Source organism: Trachurus japonicus, chromosome 3 (genome assembly GCF_045865225.1).
Source record: "Trachurus japonicus isolate A0001 chromosome 3, Traja_1.0".
Lineage (NCBI taxonomy): Eukaryota > Metazoa > Chordata > Actinopteri > Carangiformes > Carangidae > Trachurus > Trachurus japonicus.
In genome coordinates, this window is record NC_140909.1 from 27,320,579 (window position 1) to 27,345,623 (window position 25,045).

General features: G+C 43.1%; 1 protein-coding gene across 28 annotated transcripts in view; it reads right to left on the reverse strand.

Moving 5' to 3' along the window:
- Positions 1-24,054, reverse strand: part of neo1a (neogenin 1a) — a 228,867-nt gene extending 204,813 nt beyond the window's left edge. For all 28 annotated transcript variants that reach the window (XM_085768598.1, XM_085768639.1, XM_085768618.1 and 25 more), the window contains exon 1: positions 23,469-24,054. In XM_085768598.1, coding sequence (XP_085624724.1) covers positions 23,469-23,559 — 91 coding nt within the window. In that variant the 5' untranslated portion in view covers positions 23,560-24,054. The remainder of the gene's footprint in view (positions 1-23,468) is intronic.
- Positions 24,055-25,045: the final 991 nt, after the last annotated feature.

The following is a 25,045-nucleotide window of genomic DNA, read 5'->3' on the forward strand; positions in this document are numbered from 1 at the left end:
CGGGATCTGACACCTTCAATTGTCGGTGCAAGCTATTTTTAGAATGGCAGAGCAGAGCCACGAGCTGCTCAGAACTACGCCACGGAGGCATCTGGAATTTCTTGGTTTCCCTCATCAAACTCATCAAATACACAATCCAACAACTCCAAAACACTCTGGTGGACAAGTTGTGACCTGTACATTCACCACGCTATGAGATAATAACGGAACGTTATGAGACGGTGTTGTTTTGAGGTACATACAGAGACTGCTTGATGAAAAACTATCCCTGAGGGGAACGTGCATCAGGAGTTTTGCATGATTTTACCTCGAAAGCAACTCTGTCTGGTAACATTCTGTTATTATCTCATAGCGTGGTGAATGTGCAGGTCACAACTTGTCCACCAGAGCGTTTTGGAGTTGTTGGATTCTGTATTTGATGAGTTTGACCAAGAAATCCCATGAGCCTCCGTAGCGTAGCTCTGAGCAGCTCGCAGCTCTGCTCCGCCGTTCTAAAAATAGCTTGCACCGACAATTAAAGGTAACAAACCTACTGCTAAAACTATAATGATTAGGGCAATGGGCCAATTTGCCAACATGTTGAAGTATCCCTTTAACTAGGATTCATGCAAGATGCATCTCCTGAAAGACCACCATCTCTGTGATTATACATCAACTTAACAGTGCAGGAGCAACCTGCTGGATGTTTATATACTATATGTTAAAATTAACCAAAACTGTGGGCAATGTTTGTTGCCACATTACATTTATCTAACGTTTGCCCGCTGCCAGACGAGGGACTTCCCTCTCCTTATCTCATCACTTTAAACAAATACAAACCAATGTGTTCAGCTGCCTCAAAAAAGGAAATGATGAGTCTGGCCTGTATCCCATGACAACGTTTGGGAGCATATGGCATGCAACAAATTCAATATGAATGTAAATGAAGCTCAAATTAAAACACAACAACGGATGGGAAAAATAAAGAAAGGAGAGAAATAAATCAGCGGAGGGAACTCTGGGCCATCTATTTTGGTTTTGTCCCAAATTAAATCAATTCTGGTCTGATATTTTCAAATGTTTTTCTGAGGTATATAACTGTAATATTTCTCCAGATCCTCTCACCGCAATTCTAGGTGGCTCTTGACAGTTTTCTATGCTCACCAACTTGCACCGTAAAACTATACAATATGGAATGGTCATTGCAAAAAGGAACATCTTATCTAATTGGAAAAGTGATGAGGCGCCTTCCTTTAAAGCCTGGCTTTCAGAAATCACTAATTTGTTACATATGGAAAGGATTCGACACAATGTATCTCTCAGTTCTGCAACCTTTGATCGATGTGGCAACCATTTCTTCTACATCTGCCAAGAATGACCTAAAAGTAATACTTAACTCACATACATCTTTGTCAACGTAACCCCATGTTTTAGATTTTTATGTAATACCTGGTACGTTCTGTATGTCAAGGTATATACTATTTCTGAGCAGGGCCCTTTTCTTTTTTCCTTTCTTTTTTTTTCTCTCTGTCTATTTGTCTATGTGTATTTGCTCTTGAGCTAGTGATGTGCTTTTCTTTTTTATAATGTCATGGTTCGTCTGTTGTCTCGTTTATTATATTGAAAATTCATAAATAAAATATTTAAAAAAGAAAGAAAGAAAGAAAGAAAGAAAGAAAGAAAGAAAGAAAGAAAGAAAGAAAGAAAGAAAGAAAGAAAGAAAGAAAGGAGAGAAATCACTTGCAGTTTTCTGAGTGGGGAACTGGAAATATGTTTAATTTGCCGGCGCCTCCACAAATCAAAATACATCTAAAGCCGCCACCCCCCCCTCCCATTTTGTCAGCAAACTGCAGGGGAAGACTGTCTGCAGCTAGATAGCGGGCTGACATTCACTAGAGTGATTCTAAGCCGACTTCAGCTCAGCAAGGCCACTTGATGCTAGGAGATTAAAATCCCTTGTTTCTATGTACTCTCCTCTTGAAAGGGTTTTGTTATCCATGTGCACAAGGTGCACAATGATATTGCGGTTTTATTTACACTCTCATATCGCTGTGGCTGCCTGAAAGAGGGGCTTTTATGAAAGTCTGCTCTTCCCTCTGAGCCAGACGTTTCCCAAGTGGAGATGGAACACATCCCAGCTCTGAATCATTCCTGTTATTCCGTTTACACACCTTTTCAATGTCAAACGGCCGCCACCAGCCTCCCATCTTCAACGGCCTTTTCCCATATTAATGAGAGTTGGAGGGGATCAATAGGAAGACAGATCACCTCTGGTGGAGAGGAGGATACTCCCATGGGGGAAATGAAAACAAATTCCGATGGGCGATGCTCCGAACTTCTAAAGCCCCAAACCTTCTGAGGGGCCACGTCCCATCTTAGCAGCATGGTCTGTGTTGTGTTGACTAGCTGTAGCCGCTCTCACACCTCTGCACCTCTGTGAACCACACTAATCAGAAGGTCACCAATCATACAGTGGATGCTGAGGAGCTGTTTTCTCTCCATCCTGGTATCACTTCATACAGATGATGTACAGTGACAGATAGGAGATCTCTGACTGAACCCAAAGCCATTTGTGTTTCATCTCTCTTTGACATCACCTTGGTGGTAAAGGTGTTGTTCTCCTCAGCTGCGTAATGACACCTAGTGCTTAAACTACATCAGCAATCTCACACAAAGTAGAAGACATGTACAGACTGATCTCAACAAAAGATGAACAGTAAGATACGATTTCTCCTCTGTGAGCGCTGTAAACCCAGTCACACCACCTGCCACCACCCCTTTTCATTGATTTTTTTTTATTGTACTCTCTTTTGACCAGGACAGTCTATGACAGAGGGGTCCAGCCGAGCCCGCTTTCAGATGTTACGAGCCTGATGTGTGAGGTGGCGGTGTCTTTGATAAAGGAAATACACTACCTGCCACAGAGACGCTCACAATACAACTTGACTGAATGACATGAGACGCGTGGATCGCTTTAGAAAATAACCACTTTTTCATAAAACAGGAAGTGTTAATACGAGGATGCTGTGGTTACACGGCCTGGCTGCACCACAAAACCTTCAGTAAAGCCCAGGAAGTGTTGCGCAATTCAGCTCATTGGAGCGCGGATTAAACGAGGAAACACCCTCAGCAGGTCGCAAATCTATCGACAGGCCATGACGAAATAATATTAACTTGAAAAGGATTTATATTCCTGGTGTAATAGACACATCTGCTCACACATTCCTGCCTTAAACACCAACTGTTGTGCACTTTTTTTAGTGCCTGCCATAAAGCGAGATAATTAGAAGGTGTCATTCTATAACCAAGTGGATTTTTAGAAGTCAGTAGTGGCTGCAGAGGGATTAGCAGTGCAGTGACTACTGTACCACACATATACTACCCCCCCCACCCCTCCTTTCTTAACATATACCATATATTCCGTTTATCATAGTGAGAGGATTAGTGCAGCATTACTGCCTTTCAAATGCCAAATATACTGTGTTTATGTTGATATTATCCATGATCAGCCCCTACACGTGATTAGTGGTGTCACATGTGAGTGCACTTTTCCAAGCATGTGGTGCACCATTGTGCAATACAATATGTTAAATCCAACGGAGACTGTTACTTCATATCAAATGACAGATGCAACGCTGAAGTGACAATCAGACAGGACATGGTATTAATAAAACAAGCCTTTTCCCCATTGTGCATGCATAAGAGTGTCAACAGCAGCTTGTATCCACTCTATTTTATTCACAATATCTCTGTGGACTTTGTTTGTCATTCATTTGTCATTGTCTGAAGGTTTGTGTCTGGAGAAACAAACACAAGCTATTGTCCTCATCTACACCCAGATAACACAGATTGCTACAAAAAACGTGGGGGAAACAAAAACACACTCCACTATTCAATGTTTTTTTTTTTCCAGGCAGGTGGATCTGTCCATCTGATGATGACTGTTTGGGTGCTGCAGGCTGTGTGGCGAGCACCATGATGATGTATGCACACCTGCCATGGCTCCTGGCTAGCAGTCTCACAGCTGAAACAGCAGGGGAAGGGAGGGAGGCAGGGAGAGAGGGGGGAGTGGGACAAGGGAAGGGTAGGACAGGATGGAGGTAGGGAAGCAGGGGACAGGGAGAGAGGGGTAGACGCCTTCAGGGGGCGACGCTGGCGGGGGGAGGGGAAGAGAAAGCAAAAGGAGCTAGAGAGCTGTATCCATTATTAATGGTAGTTTGGTGTATAGAGAAAGAGATCTAATGTGGCCATCAAGGTTGTAGTGCGTGTGTAATCGACAAAGACGGATTCTCTCACTGTGCCACTTAAATCCGCTCCCATTCCTCCTCCGCTCGCCGTCCTTCTCCTCCATCTTTTCTCGCCGTTTCTCAAAAACACAAACCGTTTAGGCCGCAGATTATCCTCAGAAACAACAAGCTGTACACAACGGCTTCACAAAAGGGAAATTACAACTCATTAGCTGATGAAGGGATTAGATGAGACAAAGGTGAAAACAATAACGTGGAATTAGATATTTGTCGGTAATGCCGTCACTGTAGCTCTGAATCTGCCTGCGTGAATACAGCCCTGGTTTATTATATGTGTGAAACAAATGGCACTCGTCTGGGACCAATGCAGACACACAAACACACTATTAAAAACAGATATTTAGTCACTTGTGCCAGTTTTCCTTGTAGAGGAAATACAAATCTGTTGGTGTCGAATATTTTCACATTGAGAACATTCTTCAAGAAAGAAGCTGCTAATGAGCACAAGTCACAAATATGGCCTGTAAGTTTTTTTTAAGGGATATTTCGCAGGCTGACTATGATGTAGGTATCTCCACTGTGTGGGACATCAGTTTTCCAACATTTTTCCACACTCCCTTTACAACTATGGGGTTTGATTTTTAATATAAGCACAATACTTACGACTCAGCGCCTGGTTAAAAAAAAAAAGAAAAAAAAAAAGACAGGGATGTTGGGAACAAAGGGAATCAGGAGAGGAATATGGTCTTTAATAAAGGACGTTGTGTACCTGAGGGTACTGGGAGAACCCGCTCAACCGCATCTTGCGCAGCGCCATATGGAAATAAATTAAATACTAAAAAGATACTTAAACCTGATGTCTGGGGGTGCAGGTACACATGGAGACAATCTCTGTGGGCCCACTACTACCAGTTGAGGCGGGCCAAAGAACCACACCACCGTGACCAATCTAATACAATTACACACGTCGAGGTGTTGGGGGGGTTGACAGAGAATGATGAAGCTAACATCAAACGCAGTGTTGATAAATGGAAAGCAAGGAGCGGCTGACCAGAGGAGGAGTCGGCGGGGGGGTGGGGGGAGGGGGGTAAGGCAGTTATTGATTGTACTGCCTGTGTTCTCGTTGTGAGGAGGATGACGACGGGGAGGGGAGGGGGGACGGGTTGGCCCCGCGGGCAGCGGTTAAAGCTTTGTGCCCCCCTGAGAACACACCAATAGTCTCCGATGAGCTGCCCGCTGGTCACGCTGAATATTTGATTGACACACAGAACTGGTTACCACTTCTAACGCCCTTTTCCCAACCCATCCCCCCCTTCCCTTCAAATAAACACAACAATGCATCCGAAAGGGCTGATTGAAATTCAAACGCGAGCCTCAAACGCCACAGGCACAGACAGCGATGGGCAGAAGGGGGGTGGCAGTTGTGACCCACCGGGGTCCTATAAAAAACAGATGCTAAATCACTTAACAAGTCCTAAATTAGTTGCTTGGGAATCTGCTGGGACACGGGGAACCTAACAGCATGTGAACACAGTGGGACTGGGTGGCGTAGTGGAAAGACTGTTGTGTGGTGTGTGGAGTAAAACATATCACTCCAGGCTAAATGGACTACAAAAAAAAAAAAAAAAAAGGCAAGGCAGCCCCCACTGGAGCACATTTCCTTGCATGCCACAGACCAAACAAGTCACTGCACAGCTGCATCAAGTATCATTAGAGACAAAGAAATTCAATATAGAAAATACATGGCCACACTGACGGAGGCATTACTTGACAAATCTCCACTCTGAAGGACTACGCCGCCTCCCCATCACCTGAGCAGTCAAAATCAATGAGGAAATGAGGACATGAGCGGCCGGTGACTGACGACGCCATGTGTGCATCTCATTTTCTCGGAGGGAGGCTTTGCTGTAGGATTTATCGCCACCTCTGATCTCATTTCCTTTTCATATGCTAGTAAATCCCAGGTAAGGAGGACGTTTGGGATGATACAGGGAGAGTGGCCAGCCCACTCCAATTGGACTCCTGGAATTAATCTGGGAAAATCCTCAATGCTAACCTGCTTAGTTGTCACTTAATCTAGGGGTAAACCAAACATCAATTACACTAAGCACGAAATGTGGGCCAGATAACCACTGATCCTTTACCCCACAATGAAACTGGTTCATTTGATTCTTGCTGTGTAATTGGCACACATGACCTTAAAGCATGGTAGATGCACATGGAAGACAAAGTTAATGGCTAAGGAGAAAGAGTGGGCATTGCTTCAACGCACGCACGCACGCATGCATGCACGCACACACACACACAAACTGTTGTCTAATGAGAAGTAGGATTGGTAGTAGACATAACCCCAATCCCAGCTACATTACCAATCTTCGCCGAATCCAGGTCAACTCCAATAGGCTTACGGTCCGCATCCAAGGACAAAACAACTTTCCCCTGGAGGGCTTCTCAGGTGACAACTTAAGTAACACTGTCTGGCTGCGAGTCACGCCTGCATTCCACAGAGAAAAATGAGGATGTTGCAGCCAGGTGAGGTTCACAAATGGTAAACATATCGACACGGAGGGTTGGCCACTGGTTTCACACAGGCACATGCAGTACAAAAACAATGTTTGTCTTTTGTACTTACAGTATTTTATGCTACGTGTTGCATGTAATCAATGAAAGCCAGACTTAAGCAGTCATGGATTCAAACTGGGAGCTCTGATTTCACCTAAACTGGGTCAGTTAGGACATGACCAAAACAACTCATTTTCAAAGTTGAATGATGAACAATGAACCTCTGCCTCATTAGCTGCTTTTTTAAAATCACACCTACTGTATGTTACCTTTGAGCTATTTTTGACTAACCAAGAGAAAAAGGCTGCTTTTATCAACCAACCTAGTTTGGTCAATTAGGAACACAATGAGCATCCTGCACGCTCCTGTGTGAGTACAGTTCATTTCCTGCCTTTATTGTTACAAGTGCTGGGCTCATTCAAAAGTGGATGAAGTAAGGGAGGGGGAGGCCCAGACACTATTTACTCAGCAGGGAGAGACACAAGTCCCCGGCTTCCTAATGGCTTCCTGCATTTCACACAATTGTTTCCCCTCAGGAAATCTTATCGATACAGACTGCCGCCGCGTTGACCAAAAAACCCACAACACAGTGGATACTGTGCTTTAATTAAGTATCTTTGAAAGGGAAGATGACTTTTATGTTCCTTTGACTAAAAACAGTTTTTGAAGACGTTCAATGATCTGTATCCATTTACTTTCCAAAAAATGGAGCCATCATATTTACTGGCAATGTGTGTGTGTGCATTTCTATGCACTTCCACCAAAAGAGTTAATGTGTTATCTTTATCATTTTAACTAAGGATGACAAAGGCTCACTTTGTTTACAAATGACAAAACATCTTTACCATGTGTGAGTCTGATGAGTTGCCTACCTGTCTGTGAAATAGCAAACACACAGGTGGTTCACCCGGCAAAGCATTCAAATACATGACAACCAATGAGCAAGAAAGAAGAAACTAATTCAGCACAGGAAAATTCAGGGTTCCACCATACATTATTTTTTAGCATCAAATGAATCTGTGTATTCAACATACATTCATTAAAGAGGAACTATGCAGGATTTGTATCTTAAAGCAGAAGTAAGCGATCTGGTGGTTTTGGCTAACTTCTTGTCAGCCGATGGAGTTAGCAGCCCCCGCCCTCGTCATGGATCTATTGGTCCTCGTCCCTACGTCACCACATTCACGCGCATCCCTTGGCTGCACACACAGAGAGGACCGCCCCTTTATGCCGTTCTCTCTCCTCATTGGATAAAGGTTGTAGGATACAAGGAAAGTTTTCTCCTCGGCTTACAGCAGAGCAGAGTGACTGACAGACCCGTGTTTCAGACCAAACACTCTATATAAGTGATTGCTGTCGGAAGATATAACTATTTAAGACTTATATTAACACAAACATTCTGCTTACTTCTACTTTAACTATGCTAAATTTTTACTTTAATTAAACAGCTTTACAGTAATTGTGATGGTTTATGACAGGTTAAACTACACAAATATACACATCGTAACATCGTATATGCTATATAATGTTATGTATGGCACATGGCCAGGAGGAAGGTTAGCAAAACAGCAGAAAAGTGACCGGACTTACATAGTTTCTCTTTAAGAAAACAACACTGGAGCTTTTTTTTTGCCCAACTGCATACAACACAGAGGGTGCACAGCATCTGAGAAGTCCAATCCAGACTGTGACGTACACTTTGAAGTGTGTTGGTGTCGAGCTCTCAAGCTAATGCCATACAATGCACTAGGGCTGTCCCGATTATCATATTTTGATGATACTTCGACGGCCGGGGGGGGTGCGCGATTGTAACGTCTGATGGGGGGGGGGGGGTTGTAGCGAAAATAAAAGGAAAGAAAAAAATCGATCACGGACTTCATGATCGATTACCATGGCAACAAACGAAGCTTCGAAGCTTCGATTTTTTGGGGTCAGCCCTACAATGCACTGATAAATGATAATCTTCGAGCTGCTATGTAGTGAGACCAGCCATCTCCCCTGCCTCTAGCCTCTGTGATCAGCTATGCTAAATGCATCCAAGCACTATCTCCATATTAAATGCATAGAAATTCAATTGTTATTGATCTTCAAACTCAAACTCTTAGTAAGACAACATATAAGTGAATTTCTCAAAATGTCAGAGTGTTACTTTAAGAGCATTTGAATGGCCTCAGATGAAACAAAGCCTCAATTATAGATCGATATAAAATCCCCCAAACACAGGAGGATTAGGTATCTTGATCAAGGCCAAGAAGCCTCCACATCTTCAAGGACCAGCAGATACGAGTGAGGGGTTAACACAGTTAAGCTTCTGCAGCATGCACATGAACCACAGGTATGTGTGGGACTAGCAGAGAGACAGCCCATAAAATCCACACTCAACTTCTGCCTAGCACGCGAGGAATGTTCTCTGAGCGCTTCACTATCAGCGTTGAGCCAGGAGGGGCTATCCTCGCCTCTCCTTTGAAGTCTGTGTGGGAGAAAGGCAAAATGGGAAAAAGGGGCAGTAATAGTGAGCTAGAGCCAAGAGGCTAGCTATTGCGAGGTCAGCCAATTTCTTTCTCATTAGAAATTAATTACCGACGTAGCCGGTGCGAGGCCGGACCACGAAGTCGCTAGGCATGCCATGCATCGCCCCACAGGGAGCACTTGAACCCATGACCCCCCCGCCACGGGCGTTTGGGGCCAGAAGGGGTGCGTGACATGGCCCTGGCCCAGAGACACTGCCCCGCCAGGCTGGGAATGCAGTGGCACTGTGGGGGGATCGGGAGAGGGACAAAGAAAGGGAAAAAGGGGCTCCACTGATTCAGGGCTCACTGGGTTAGAGAGCTTCATTATTAAGTCCCCTGTCAGCCGGCAACAAAAAGTACCCCACAGGCTAGCAGCGGCTAATAAAACCACCACCCTTTATAACTCAAGACCACTTCTGACATCTTCTTTTGAGGAGAAATGAAAGTATGCGACTCGGTCCCCGGCTTAATGAAAGAATTCACATATTTCACCTGAATGAACTGTTGCTTTGCACCCAACATGGACCAGTGAGAAAGCTCCAAACCTGACCCGAATGAAGCTGCTTCCACACCTGCTTAATTAGATAATGTTGCGTGAATTTTTATTTAGACTTGCTCCATGTCACTACAATATTATACGGCATATGGCACAAACAGACTGCAGGACATATTCTAGGATCTTGCTCCGTGTGTGTGGGAGTGTGTGTGCTCTTTGAGTGAATTTGTTCAGCAGGTGTCCTGAAAGCTTGAATGACATGCTTATGCACTCAGGACTAATTTAGACCACTCCAGGTAAATGAAGTATGAAAGCAGGAAAGGCAGATTGCTTTTCTCTAACCAGTAATTCAAGCACTTTTGCCAGCTGCAGACAAAAAGGTTATACATTGTCCTTCACAGACGTAATGTACACATTCAATGTCGGAACAATGGTTCTACTTAACAGTTATTACACGGCTCCGATGCTTGTTGTTCATGTTGAAAATGTAATGTTTGATAATACCTTTCACATTTAACTCAGGAAAAGACGTCACTTTTGTCAGGCCAATATACGCTGTGGGCCAACAGTGAGACTGCTTTCACATCGGCCACTGACATATGTCACAAAATGCAATATTAAAGGAGACATATCATGCCCCCTTTCCACAAATTAAAATAGTTCCCAGGTGTCTTAAAGACATGTCTGTGACATGCTTTGGTCAAAATCCCCCAAGGATCAAACATCACAGCTCTTTTCATCCTCTCAAAACAGCCCTGTTCAGAACGGCTGGTTTCAGTGTCTGTCCCTTTAAATGCAAATGAATCACTGCTTGCCCTGCCCCTTCTACTGGTACCAGGTAGGGGTAGGGTTATGCAAATTCGAATCCAAGTCTCACATTTTGGGGTCAGGAAGGCAAGACAAACACCCAAATATACTGTATGTTGTATACCTTCACAAAGTGAAATTTCCACAATATGTCCCCTTTAAAGAATCAAATTCACACTCATACAATCAACATGCACCCACATTGCAACACCTGTCTCCTCTCCCAAAGCCTTTAGATTCCCCACTCAGCTAGACTGTCCACTGTTGAGCAATTACACAATCAGTTAACAGCACAGCAATACTGGTAATTGATTTATAATTCATTTATCAAAAGCAAAAAAAAAAGCCTGTGAAATGTGTGTATTTGCCAATTTTCTGTCTTCTGAATCATAATAGAGAGAATATCTCAGAGTTGTTACGTTGGTTGAACAAAAGAAGCAAAAATTAATGATGTCACCTTGAGCTCTGGGAGTTTATGACATCACGAACCAGGAGTTCATCAGCTAATCATAACAAAAATAGATAAATCAACACAGACAATAATTACTGTACGAGTTGCAGCCCTATTATGGGAAAAGAGAAGCTAAACAACATTCAAATGTGGTGTGGAAGAAAAAAAAAACAATTACCGTGGTCCCAAAACATGTCATCCATCTCCTCAGTGTAGCATGATTGAAAAGGGGGGGATAAATGAACAGACAAGTCCGACTGTACTCATTAATGTTCATCTCCCTGCTTTCTTGATGGGGCACCTCATTAAGAATCTGTTGGTAGCAGCTGGCTTGCTATCCCACTCCATTACTGGCCCACCATGCCAAAACCTCTGCCACTGGCCCTCCCACCCCCCCACAGACCCACACACCCACACATCCCACCATCCCCCACTCCAAACACGTCCCTGGTGTCTCATGTGACATCTGTGTCTCGAGGTCCTGTGATGGAATGCCACTAGCCCCGCTATTCCTCCGCAGGTGCTCCCCGCTGGCCGCCATGCTGGTGCTGTGGCTGAGTGACCTGTCACAGGCTGAGAGGTACGGGGTGTGTGTGTGTGTGTGTGTGGTGGTGGTGGTTGGGGGGGGTGTCAAGGTTCAAGGGACAACGGTTAAGGAATCAGAGGGAATACATGCAGCTGCTTTCCATCAATGCCCGTTGTGCACACTTCAAGCTGGATGAAAATCTTACTGCTCTGCCACCACCCGCTTACCAATAACACCCGCCGCCCTCCCCCCCCGACCAAGCTCATCCTCCTCTTCCTCTGCTATGTCAGACAGAGAGAGGAAGGTCATGTCTGTATTTAGACACAGCTCAAGGAGTCCCAGAGGCTGCGCTCAGGTTCTGTGTGGCTTCATCAAACAGTCAAACACTGCTGGATGACGTGAAGGGAGTGGGAGTGAGTTGAGAAAAGGGAAGTGAAATAAATTACTCTCAACCTTTTCGTCATCAACTGTGCCACATAAGGAGAAAATGTTGAAAGTCATAATCAAAGTGTAATTCTTTTTTTGCACAATGGTTTACACACTGTGTTGTGTGTAAACCTGTGCCAGTACTGTCCTCTCACAATCTCAACTTTCATACTGGTCAATTACCAGACTCCATAAAACAGACACGTGAGGACATGATCATCTTCCCAAAAGGTCAAGGGCCGGTGTCTCAGCCCACCACCTCAAAATTATCGCAGCCACTGTAATGTCACAAAGTCGCAATTACATGAGTGCAGAGGAGCTTTTAATCTGAAAGTGGAGTGGCACCACCCTATAGTGGTAAGAAAGGAGACAAAAAAAGAGGAAAAGAAAGGGAGAGAAAGGTGGACTAAACTAGATAAGACCAAGTTAGATAGACACACACACACCACCGAGATACAAGAGAAGCCCTCAAAGTCAGACTGCCAATCACACAGTATCCCTCATGTTTTTACCGGCTCGGTTCACCTTCCCCTTCCCCCACCGCTGGAAAGGAATAACACTCAACCCATATTTGAAAAAAAGACACACAACAGAGGAAAAGAAAGTTTGGTCATATTTTATTACTATGGTCACTATTGTTACTATGATCACATGGGAAGTGCGGTCGTCTCGTCAAAAATCTAAAAGCCGCCTCGAACATAATTCAGCGTAATATAACAAACTTGACTGCAAGTCTTAAATCACAAGCAGCGAAGCTCCTGTTTTCTATCATTGTAAAAGTAATACCTCACTTAAGATGCATCATGAGTAAAATTTATTCTCCACATTTGTACAGTAAATCAAATTTCAAGGCGCAATTAGCGTTTTCTATGGCCAAGCTCGGGAGCATTTTGAGTTTGAGCCCTGCGACATTAATATGAAAGGAGAAATGCCATCATCTCTCAAGTAAGTGCTGCTGAGGGACGCATTTATTCAACTGTGAAGGGCCAAGAAAGCAAAAATCAAACAAGACGGCCAATTCCATTACATCATGGCAGTGTATTAAAAAAGCTTAAAGCCGTAATTTCAGCATTTCAGCTGCCTCTCCTGACCTCCATCAGCTTCAGATGAGCTCAGAGTCGAGGAGGAACTGGCTCCAATAATATGGTGAGAAGTCAATGCAGTCGGTGGAGCCCGATGCCAGAGGGGGAGCTCCCAGCAGCACAAAGGAGCCTCTATCTGATGCTGGACTTTTCAAAGAATCATTTCAGCTTGGATTTAGCAGCAGAAACATTGGTTAATACCAGCAGAATTCTTTCTGAGGTCACCATAGCAGCAGGTGAAATCAACATAAAACCTGTGCGGTTGAATGGGAGGGCTCCCGAGAAGGAGCCGGGACGCATCGCTGATGTGCTGCTGCAAACATGACTGGTACAGTATTAACTCTAAACCCTAAATTGTTTAAACTTAATGTCAGAGACTCAACAATCCAGAAAGCTGCTGCAGCTCTACATGCTGAGACAGCGCCATGGAAAAGTACTGTGTAGGACAAAAAAAATGACACCTTCTTCTATTCTTGCTGAAGCCTAAAAAACACTACGCCTACTATGCTCCAAAGTGATGTGGTTTCTATGAATTTCCACTACAGAAACCAGACAAACCAGTTCCTGACTTGTAAAACAGACCAAGAAAATATTGGAGAAAATACTGCCACTTCAAATAGAATTGTTCAGGCACTACTCCTCACCAAATATGTAGCGGCTCTTTAACTATTAAACGGATGCCATAATTAGAACTCCTTGTTGGAGAGCTGAGCACTGCTATTGATATGGGTCATGTGGACCGTCATAGAAAGTAAACATTTGACTTAATCACAACGTGAACAAAAAAAGAAAAAGAGAAATCTCAGCATGGCTTGCCAGAGCTCATGTCAATATTTTCCAATGGAAAACATCAGGTCTCAAGTTATGTGAATCTTACAAAAAAAAATCTTTTTTTCTAACTCAGCACATTTTTAGAAATGAAACTTCTTTGACAAACCCAAACCACACAACTACCGACCACTTTACAATTCACAACTGCGAGGAAATCTGTAATTTCGTCTTAAACTAAATTAAGATTCTGACAATAAAAAACTGCAATAATATTATAAGGGGTGTGGCACCCTGACCGATGCATGTCTTACATATACATGATACTGAATGTGTGACATTGAGATTGTAACCGCTCCACAGAAACAGTCTGATCTCTCCCACGTCTTCTCAGTGAAAGTAGGTAAATGCTTTGTTTGTCTCTCCCGCTGCACAGCAAGTTCAAGTCGGGGAAACTCTCCTGACCTTGTTGATAAAACAGCTGTTCAACCCCAGATGGGTGGCATACGCCTTTACAAATACCCACCCAACTACACACGCACACACACACACACACACATATACCAGTATAACTAAAGCTGCCAAGAGCCACAGGCCGGGCACAAGATGATGGCAGCCAGCGCTTCACAATCCTCTCTCTGTGACTGACTGCCCCACACCCTTTCAGCACATGAAAAGTTCCTTTGACTGAATGAATGAAGGCTGAGAGGTTCTGTGTACATGGATGACTGATACTTTATGAGTGTATATGCAAGAACTCCCCCACATACACATACACACACACACACACACACACACACACTGGTAAACCTATCACCAGTAATCTGACCAGTACGCTGAAGATAAGGCTAGAAACAAACAATACAAGTTCACTTTATGAATGAAATGGATCTGACTCTCACATTGCTTCATGATCCGTTAAAAAAAACTATTCTGGATTCAACTTGCGCAAAGTGTACCGGACAGTTATGATGAACAAATATCATTATAGTGTAAAAGCTGTGTTGATTCTTGTTTGCTTGCATTCTCTTTGAAGCGCAAGCTACTTAACAGCTGCACTACACCATGAACTACACCATTGAGAAGACTTTTAGGTTAATTCATCACACCCTGGACGTCCTCCAAGAAGACAGCAGAGAATAAATTCATGTCTGAGAGCTGCAGGATGTTGGAACTCCAGCAGATACGCAGCAACCAAATGAAGGTCATTAATCAGTCTTTCAAGAAGGATATTAGTCTCTCTTAATTTACAACCAGGACCGCTGCCAGAAATTAAACCTGCCACCTCGCAATTACATTAAATATAAAGTGCATTAATTATATTTATTGTAGTAGTAACAACCCACTAGGCAAAGAGTTGCCAAAATCTAATAACATATATACAGTCCTATGCTATGAATGCTGAACTGCTGATCGTTATTGGCTCATTTTAGTTAAAAATGCAGGATTGATTGATTGGGATAATCACCTTAAAACTGATTAACACACCAGCGTCTGCGTCGGTGGCCGTGGTGGCCACCAATAAAAACATGTCAGCCAACGTGGCTCAAAGTGTGTGTGACTGATATAACATGGACCATCTGCAGCAGATGCCAAAAATGATCGGTATCTGCGGATGTCACTCAGTATCGGTGACAGAAACATGATTGCAGCATCCTTACATCATCCTGAGGTGTAAATGTTTCCTGTTAGAGTCATTACAAATCATCCTCGCACTTGCTTCTTACTGAAAAGTAAGGCTTAACTATATTCCCTGACAATTGCCTCCACACTCTCAGGTTTTTGTAACAAAAATGTGTCTATAAGACAACATTCTAGTAAAATCTCTTTGTCAATATTGAAACGTCCCAAAACATGATGCACATCCTCTCTCTCATGATCAACAGAAAACACTTGTTTAAGATTTCAGCTGAATCCAACATTTCCAGCTCGTCATTAATGGTTGTGGACTTTTAATTTACATTATAAAACAGCCAGTCTTGTTCCGTCACTAGGCCCTTATACTGAACACAGCTTTTTAAAATCCAGAGGATATCACAGACAAGAATCCAACATTTTCTAAAAAAAAAAAGAAGAGGCTTACAACATCTTATTTCAATAGGAAATGCCTGTATCATGCCCCCCCAGGGCTGTAAAAACAGTTCCTTGTATAACAGAGCCTTGCACTCATTAGCCCAGTCTCATCTGACAGGCACAGCTTGCATGTGTCATAATCCTATGCAGCTGCCACTACCAACAGGAGACACCATGACAGGAGCTCTGCACAACCAAAATAGCAAAAGTTTGAGGGATTTTTTTTTTTCAGGGGAAATGTTGCTGTTCTACTGAGGTTCTGCCTGAATGCCGGTCAGGGGGGGGTGGGGATACTTCTTTGCTTGCAGTACACCACTTAAATCTGGCCTCAGTGAACACACTGCCATTTTCTGTTGTCATGCTGCACTTATATATTTTTAAAAAAGGGGGACGTGCACTGAAACACAGAAGCTGGGCTCCTGCAGCTCCTCTCTAAGACCGGACAACACCACACTGTCCTGAAGAACACGACCGTGACTGCGGCCCGGCAGAACATAAATATTATACGACATGTCATGCTGCAGGACGACCACGTGCTATTCATACAACCTTCACTTACAAGTGGTTCAGGACATTTTGCTGCTTTTCCTACGCTGGCAAAAGCTTCAGTAAATGACAGGCTGGGGACTGCGTAGAGTGGTGCATCAGAATCAGAATGACTGGTTAGACATAACACCCCCCAACACAGTGGTCAGCTTTTCATATATACATTATATTTGATCAGATTTTATCGATACACTTATACTTGTGTTGTCGATAAAGATGTCACGGTTCTAGATTTTCTTGGTACGGTTATTGTCAGAGAAATAATAATTGTATTACGGTTATGCGTCAATAAATTTCACAACACTATGAATGTGTAAAATCAAATATGGTCAAAATATAATTACATTACTAATCTCTTAATATAGGACCACTTATTAATCCCCCAGGGGAAGTGTTTGAAATATTTAAGTCATTAATTGTCATCTATACCCAATGTTTATGTTTATTCTTATCATTTTTTTTAAATACAAATGACATGCTAACATTTCAGTTCCTACCAATTCAGTGTTACGTTAGATAAATGGACCGGTACCTGTGCATTTACCTTTACTTTGGCGCACATCTGTCCATATGGTTCCAACATAATCTTTTTCGGAGAGTGACGGTATTTAGGAATCTTAACAATCAATTAATTGTGGCATTTAATTCCACGATTAATTAAGAAAACAAGTAATCATGACATCCCTAGTTGTCGCATTAGTCATTTTAATGAAACCGCTTGAGATAGAATTCAAAAATTCAACTAAAAATCCAAAGTGACCATGAGCCGATGCAGCACACACAGCTGTCCACTTTGTGTTTGTAACCGTAAGAACTGTAACAAGGCCTGTGAAGCAGAGCGTGACCGTTTTAATTCTCCAGAGCACAACACAAGACGACACCTTCTAGTGGAGGTATACAACACCAGCATAACAACAGAGATGACAAACTCCACTCATATCGCCGCGCGGCCACAATTTCAGTCCCTTCTTTGAATGCTTTTTCCTCACGATGCTGCTATGTGCCTCAGCTCCAAGGAAACAGCAAAGCCTCTGCTCTCCCAGAGGTCATTAAGCCTGAGCATCATTCAATCACAGCAGAACAGGGAAGCCTGGAGAGCACAACAGCACCGCAGCGGATTAGAATTTTTGCATTTTGTTCTAATTTTGAAAAACAAGAAATGGAGAAAAAAATGGAAACATGGAAATCAAGCAGGCAAACAGTATTTCCAGCGACATCTCCAGTAAAAGACAAAAATATTGTTGATGTAATGTCCCTCGGGTTACCGCAAAGTCTCAGAGGAGTCATCACACGGAGCAGTATGGACAGTTTTATGGGCCAGTAGATGCTACTCAACCTTTTTTTTTTCAATTTCTAAGCTTTTTTTTTTTTTCCCACAGGCTTTGTTCTGACATGAAAAGACCAGCAGACACAAAGAAGACAGACAGCAGCCACACTGGAAAGGTTCTCCATCCATCCGACACAGCAGGAACACCTCTGGATCTACTTTCTATTTTCAGGAGGAGCTTAATGTGAGCCGCCTTCTGTGGACTGACTAATCACAACATGTAATAGGCTGAATTTCAAAACACACAGTGAGCTCATGTTTTCAGGACAACACCTCAACTCCTTCTGTGCCACATTAAATCAAACAGTTTGTCCGTGTGTCGGTGTGGATCAGGGTTTCCCCCAAGGAAATTGGTTACAAATAAAAATTCTTTATTCTCTGCTGGCACATACAAAATGTCCTGAGGAAATTGGTCAACCATGAACTAAGATTACAAATGTGGAACTTTTAGCATTTTAATAGAGGAGCTGCTTAATATGGAATTTAAGTTCAGTTCAAACCCAGCAGAAAAGCTCACTCCAAATGAATTTTCTGTTTTATTCCAACATACATTCCACATATATGATTTTTATTAATTAAAAAGCCATTCTTCACTGACTAATCCAAATTGATCGTTTACCGTCATCACCAGAGCTCAGACGGATTCTTCTGCTGTCATTTCTTTTGGGAAACAAATTTATCTCCAGCCCCACAAGTCAGAAGTTAATTTTCACGCCTACTCAACAGCTGCTGCTTGTAATGTGACGATCATGTTGTTTTCAGCGCTGGAGCTTACTGGATATATTGGCTTTTTTTTTTTTTTTTTTTAAATTGTGGCCGTATTTTGAATCATGTGGGAAAATAATAACACCAGTGCAGACACACTCGCTGTGGTAGCAGAATGAGCATAAACACAGAGGTTTGGAGAACAGTGACATGGAGGGCTGAGCAATACGCTGGAAAATCATTTCTGAACATAAGATTACTGTGCATGAAAACCTACATAAGTGAATGTTGGGTAAACTTAACTCAGCCTTTAGAAAGTCTTCCGAGGCCACTGCGTGTGTAGCAGGAGGGGCTGGTTCACAGGCTGAAGCGGAGAGACGGGGAAGGGAAAAGCAAGACTTGTGTCATGTTCCTCTGCACCGCACCACCAGAAGCAGCTCTGAATGATAGAGGTAATTTCATCTTAGCAGGGGGGCAGCAGAAGCCGTGGACTTGTCCATGATCCGCACTGGATTTTAGACCATGATGCAGGCTTGGCTCCCCTCCATTTAAAACAGCCCTCCCTCCTCCACCACCACCAGGAGCAACCAGGGAGCTGGCCCGCGCTGTGCTGAGGGAGGAGGGGGGGGGGGGGCTGACAATGCCAGTTAGAGTAGCCGTTTCAAACAGCATGCTGAATAGTGATCGGTAAACATTGGGAGACACATTGGGAGTAAAAGAGTAAAGTGTGTGGAGAATTTAAACAGCTTCAATCTGGTGTACAAGCATTAAACCTCCAGGCCAACAGATGATGTGTGAAAGTTTGATACAGTGTGTAATGGGATTATTAAACCATGCAAGTTTTAAGACGTTCCTTTTCTTTTTTTTTTACCCCTGGTGCAAATAATAGAGTTAAACTGCACTATCCTGCAGTTCAGTTTATATTCTGGCCTCTTGTTGAATCAGTATGGGGAAATCTGAGGGCCTTGTTAGAGTAAACACGAGTCTGGAGGCTACAGACTGTAAAAAAAATATGGACGTAGCATCCGTGACGTCACCCATTGGTTTTGGGGAGTCGTTTTTGTGATTCAAATATGGCGGCCTGAACAGCGCCACGTTGGATTGGCCGGCCGAGAACCCGCCCACTGGCCTCGAAGCAGCTGTCCACGGACCGCTCCGGACCTGTCACTCAACGTTTCCGCTCCCTAATTGGCCAGAATGTTAAACCTAATAATAGTAAAACTGTAGAGTTAAAAAAAATTCACCCCCCTCAGAGTCTGTGCGGGGGTAGAAACTATCGGTTGAGACCAAAAAATGTGATGGCACCAGGCTTTGATCATGTTTATTGAGGATGTAAAATCTGCGATTTTATCATGGGGGTCTATGGAGAATGCTGCCTTCTGACACCAGCCCCCAGAGGAAGCTGAGAGGATTGCAGTTTTTTGAACGCGGAAGTGAGCTTCACTTCTCAGACCAAAAACTGCCCCCTTGCGGGAGACCTACACTGTAAAAACTCAAAATCTTTCCAAGAATATTTGTCTTATTATTTGTCAAAATGTCTCCATTTTAGTCAAAACTAATCTCTTTCCACTTAAAATAAGACTCATCACCTAAAAAATTACTTGTTTTTATACAGTTTTCACTTGTTTCAAACAAATTTTCAATTGAAATAAGTAGAAAAATCTGCCAGTGAAAGCACCTTTTTTGTGCGTGTAATAAGAAAAACTTTCTCAACTATCAGATTTTTCTACTTATTTCAAGTGAAAATATGCTTGAAAAAAGTAAAACGTGTCTAAAAACAAGCTTCTTCTTAATGTGATGAGTCCCTTTTTAAGTATAATTAGATTTGTTTTGACTAGAAATTACATTTTGACTAGAAATAAGACAAATATTTTGGTAAGATTTTGTGTTTTTGCAGTGTAGTGGCCTCACCAGACACTCATCTGAAAGCTTAAGCTGAAAGCAGGTGATTACGATGACCAGCAGCCACCAAAGAGATGCAACAGCAGATGTCATTCCATCTATTCACAGGATATTGATCCACATTCCCCCCTTTGCCAATTACATGTGATAAACGGCTGCGACAGTTGGTGCAAATTATTTCAGTAATTGTGGTCATTTTAACACCCCCACACCACACCACACACACAAAACGCTGCACTGCACACAAGCACATTCAGCTGCTGAAATAGCAAAAAAAAAGGAACAAAGCACAAACAAGTAGTTATTTTCAACTGTGATCTCAAAGTGCTGACCTCACTGCGCCATCCCTTTAGCTGGAGAACAGTGGAAAGCACCCAGCTCACATATCAGATCAGTAGTGTTTCTTAATGGAGGTGGTTTCATTAGTGAAGCATATGAATCAAACACTTGGCAAAGTGTGCAATTATCCGTCTCTGGGTGGATGGAGGTCATTAGGACTTTATGAGCGATTGAAGCCCATAAATAAATGATCAGTAAACAGCTTACTCTATACGGCTGTGACAGCAGGTGACTCTGCGTGACGCCCCCCCCTCCAAACTCATCACAAGTTGATGTAGACGTGTGGCAGAGATTCTGCAAGACGCCGTTGGAAAATCCATTTGCTTTAGATGGCGAAAACAGAAAACCTTTTAACTACACTTTGCATGCAGATTACACTGTGAAAGGAGGGCGAGGACTGAATTATTCCTGAAATGAAGGACGGATAAGATCCAGCTTTTAACCCCTGCAACCCCCCCACAAATATGGGATCACCAGGGCTTTCCAAACACAACAACGCAAAAGTGGTGAATTGTGCTCTCGGCAGCAGAGTCCACAGAAAAGACCTCAAATGCGCCAAAGAAAACGACGGTTGTTTATAAAAGTCTGGGCAGCGCTGCATCTGAGGTGGTCTGTGAGGAGAAAACCCCGGAGAGTGGTCTGGAAGAGCAGAGAGGGTTGCCAAATGTTTACACATTTCAGCAAGTTATTTGCATTGTCCTCTGAGAGATAATCAGCACACAATTCCCTCCCAGCAGGATTACAGAGATAAGATAGGGTCTAAATGGATTTTACACTCCTCTAACAGGCACTTGTTTACAAAAGCCAAACTTCTAGGGCTTTTTTTTTTTCAATTCTAACAACTTCTGGGAGCTAGAGACAAGGAAGTGGTAAAAAAAAAAAAAAAAAGCAGCAGTGAGGCCAAACTTCTACAGGTTATTTCCAAAGTAAAACAAAAAAAAGTGAAACTATCCATTATATCTGTCCCCGAAACCAAATGAGACGGACCGAATCGCTTTTAAGTTTGGGGCTGAAACTCGGCCAACTTTGATAAAGATAAGTTCTGGCCACAGTTGAGACCTCAGACAAATGTGTTTTGAATAAACAGATATTTTCAGAGAAGGGGACCCCACAATTAGTAATTTGAAACTCTCTCTGCGTGTGGGTCCCAGTCCAATTCTCTGGAATCAATCAAAGCTCCCAAAGGAACTCCCTGGTCCCCTTAATCTCCTGGTTTTATTACTTTCCAGACAGTCAGCCTGTTTCACCCTACCCCCATCTCTCTCTTTTGTACTGATCTCCAGCAAAGCCAAGGAGGGGCTTTTTTCTCTCTCTCCCTCTCTCTCTCCTCTATCTCCCCTTCCACCACTGCAGAGTGCTTCTCATGCAGGAGAGGGTCTTTCATCAGGCTCCACACGCAAGAGACCCCAACAGCTCGCAGAGGCCCGTCTTTCCAAGGCTTGTCTTCTTTACACATTCATTCTTTTCAACAAGCTTTCAAATGGACTTCTTTTTTTGGATACACACACACACACACACACAAACATAAACTGTTTTGCATATCACGAGAATGATGGAAAAAACTGGGCCATGTTGCACAAGAGTGAGTTATATTTGCAATTTTCCAGACCACATGCTGTCGTGTTTGATAGCGTCTAACAGCTTAAATGATAAAGATATGACTCCATCACGATGGGGTATGTGATAAGGACGGGAGCTGTGTGCACTCCAGTGACTGTTAGAAAGACATTTTCTCTCATGGCTCTCTAATTTATCTCAGGCACTCACGGTTTAGAGTGCTTGCAAGCAGAGCGTGGGTGGGTTTATACGCTGAAACAAACCAACTCCAATCAATAACTAATATCAAGAATTCACCTCCAATATCAGGGGAATCTCTCACTACAGAGACACCCACCACCAGTTGGAATCAGACACATAATAGTGAAGTGAACACTGCAGTGCAGTGCTCTCACTTCAAAACAATTAACACAAGCAAATGAATTAGGTTCTGTTTATCCATCAGCTAAACATGTATTGACGGCCAGGTAATGAGATGTCTGCTGGACTGATGATGCCAGCTTATTACCTGACAGTGAACACTAATGAGTCTTCGCATAGTGTATGGTCTTTTTTATTATTCAAGTTCCTGCCACCCTTTGCATCTCCATGGCCACAGAGCGGGGCCAGGTACACATAGATGGATTGTCTAAATTCAGCAAACAGATGTGGGTTATTTGGTCTTTCAAATCCAGCTGCAAAAACCCAAAGACACGTTTTGTGAAAGAGCTACAGCCAAAGTCCTTCTAGGCAACACAATATAGAACGTCTCTGCTACAGCTCATGTGTATGAATCAGTGGAAAGGCAAACACACAAACCCAACAGCAGTCAACAGCCTCAATGCAGACAAAAGGAAGTGTGTTGTAAAGCATGTTGCTTTACAGCATGAGACCGGGCTGGCCTTGGGAGGAAATGCAGTGTGTTATTTAAATGTTTTAAAAAGTAGCCTACTTTATAAAGTTGTCCAAACGGTGAAGGAGCAGCTGACCTAAACCCAGTACAATCAGGCTGCCTCGCTCCATATCTGATTTTCAGAGCCAACAAGCTTGCATTCCGTCTGTTTCTTTTCTCAAACTCGTGATACAGTGAGGCTAAGTTTCTTCAGCCGAGGCGTAAATAAACAGCCACACACACACAGAGAGAGAGAGAGAGCAGTGCAGCTGGTAGGGAATTAAAGGAATTTACCTTTGTCGACATGCTTTGCCGCGGTGGTCGCCGTGTAGAGAAAGGTGAGACAGAGGAGAGAGAGGAGCGACAGAGCTCCCCGCTCGGCCATCACTTTTCACAAATAAATCTTTGCAGGCTTCAGGAACCCGGGGAAGCGTTCACACACACACGAGAAAAAAAAAAGAGAAATCCTTAAAATCCCCGGCCACCTCCTGTAAAATGCACGAGGGACAAAAAAAAAAGTTCAAAGTCCTATAATGTGCAGAAACATCCAGAGCCAGGCACTTTGAAAACTGGCCGGATGAAACATGTAGCTGGAAAAAGAGAAAGCCGCAGGTTACAGAGAGAGACTGTTTTCTCAACTTGGTCGAGGCAGAGGTCGGAGAAAAAACACTGAAATCAATCCATGGCCACGGAGGCGCAGCGCAAGGACGAAAACATTTGCGTGTGGCCGAGCGAAACCGCGCCGACTTCGCTACTCCGAAATGTGTCAAGTGCGTAAAAAGACTTGAAAGAGCTCACAAGCAGGAAAAAAAAAAAGATAAGATCCGACCAGAAGGAGAAATCTCCGCCGCGGCCAGCTCACTGCTCACGGACAGGACGTAAGAGAGCAGCGTGTTGGAGGGCTGGATCTGGATCTGGATCTCCGAAGGCTCCCCGGAAAACAGGGTGTGGAGTCACACGGAGGTTTGGATCCTGGCTGCTGCCTGACTCAGAGTGTGTGTGTGTGTGTGTGTGTGTGTGTGTGTGTGTGTGTGTGTGTGTGTGTGTGTGTGTGTGTGTGTGTGTGTGTGTGTGTGTGTGTGTGTGTGTGTGTGTGTGTTCAGGCGAGAGCTAAAATGTGGTGAGGGATTTCAGTCCCGACACAACAGCTCACCTTTACACCACCACGGCTCCACCGTTCTGATAGAGTTACAGGCTAATCATTACACCTTTGCACAATTAATAACACTATACAGACCGTCAGTCCAAACTCTTGCATCTTGCTGTCTAATTAAATGCTAAATTTAAAATGTGTCAAATATATCATAGCCTACAGTTATATGAATAGATCTGACACCAACACCAAGTCGAAAATAACCTGCCTTAGCCTACTTCAAAATCCACAACTTTACTAGTTTGTTTACAAACAACAAATGAAAAACATGTGAATAAAATGATACCTAAATAGTAGAGGTGGAACAGTTGGTTGATTAATCTCTACCTGGATAGATAGGAAATTAATTCGAGACTAGTATTTTGTTAGCAATAGGCCTGCCTACTACCAGCCCTAATAACACTGGTAGCCTACTGCAGCCTCCAGGTTAAAAACTCACTAGAACTCACTTTAAGTTTAAACCATCTCAGCTTAAAACCTAATATATTCTGCTTTCGGTTTAATGCACGCCAATTACAATGTTCCAATCATATAATGTAAAATTGTTTTTTTACACACAAAACACACACACACACACACACACACAAGTCACCTTACTTTAATTTGTCCTATTTTTAAAATATAGTGTCACAATAATTTAGTTTATGTAGACTATAAATTATTAATTATAAATTAATAAATCACTATAAATTAGATGAGGGAAGGGCTGTCACCTCCA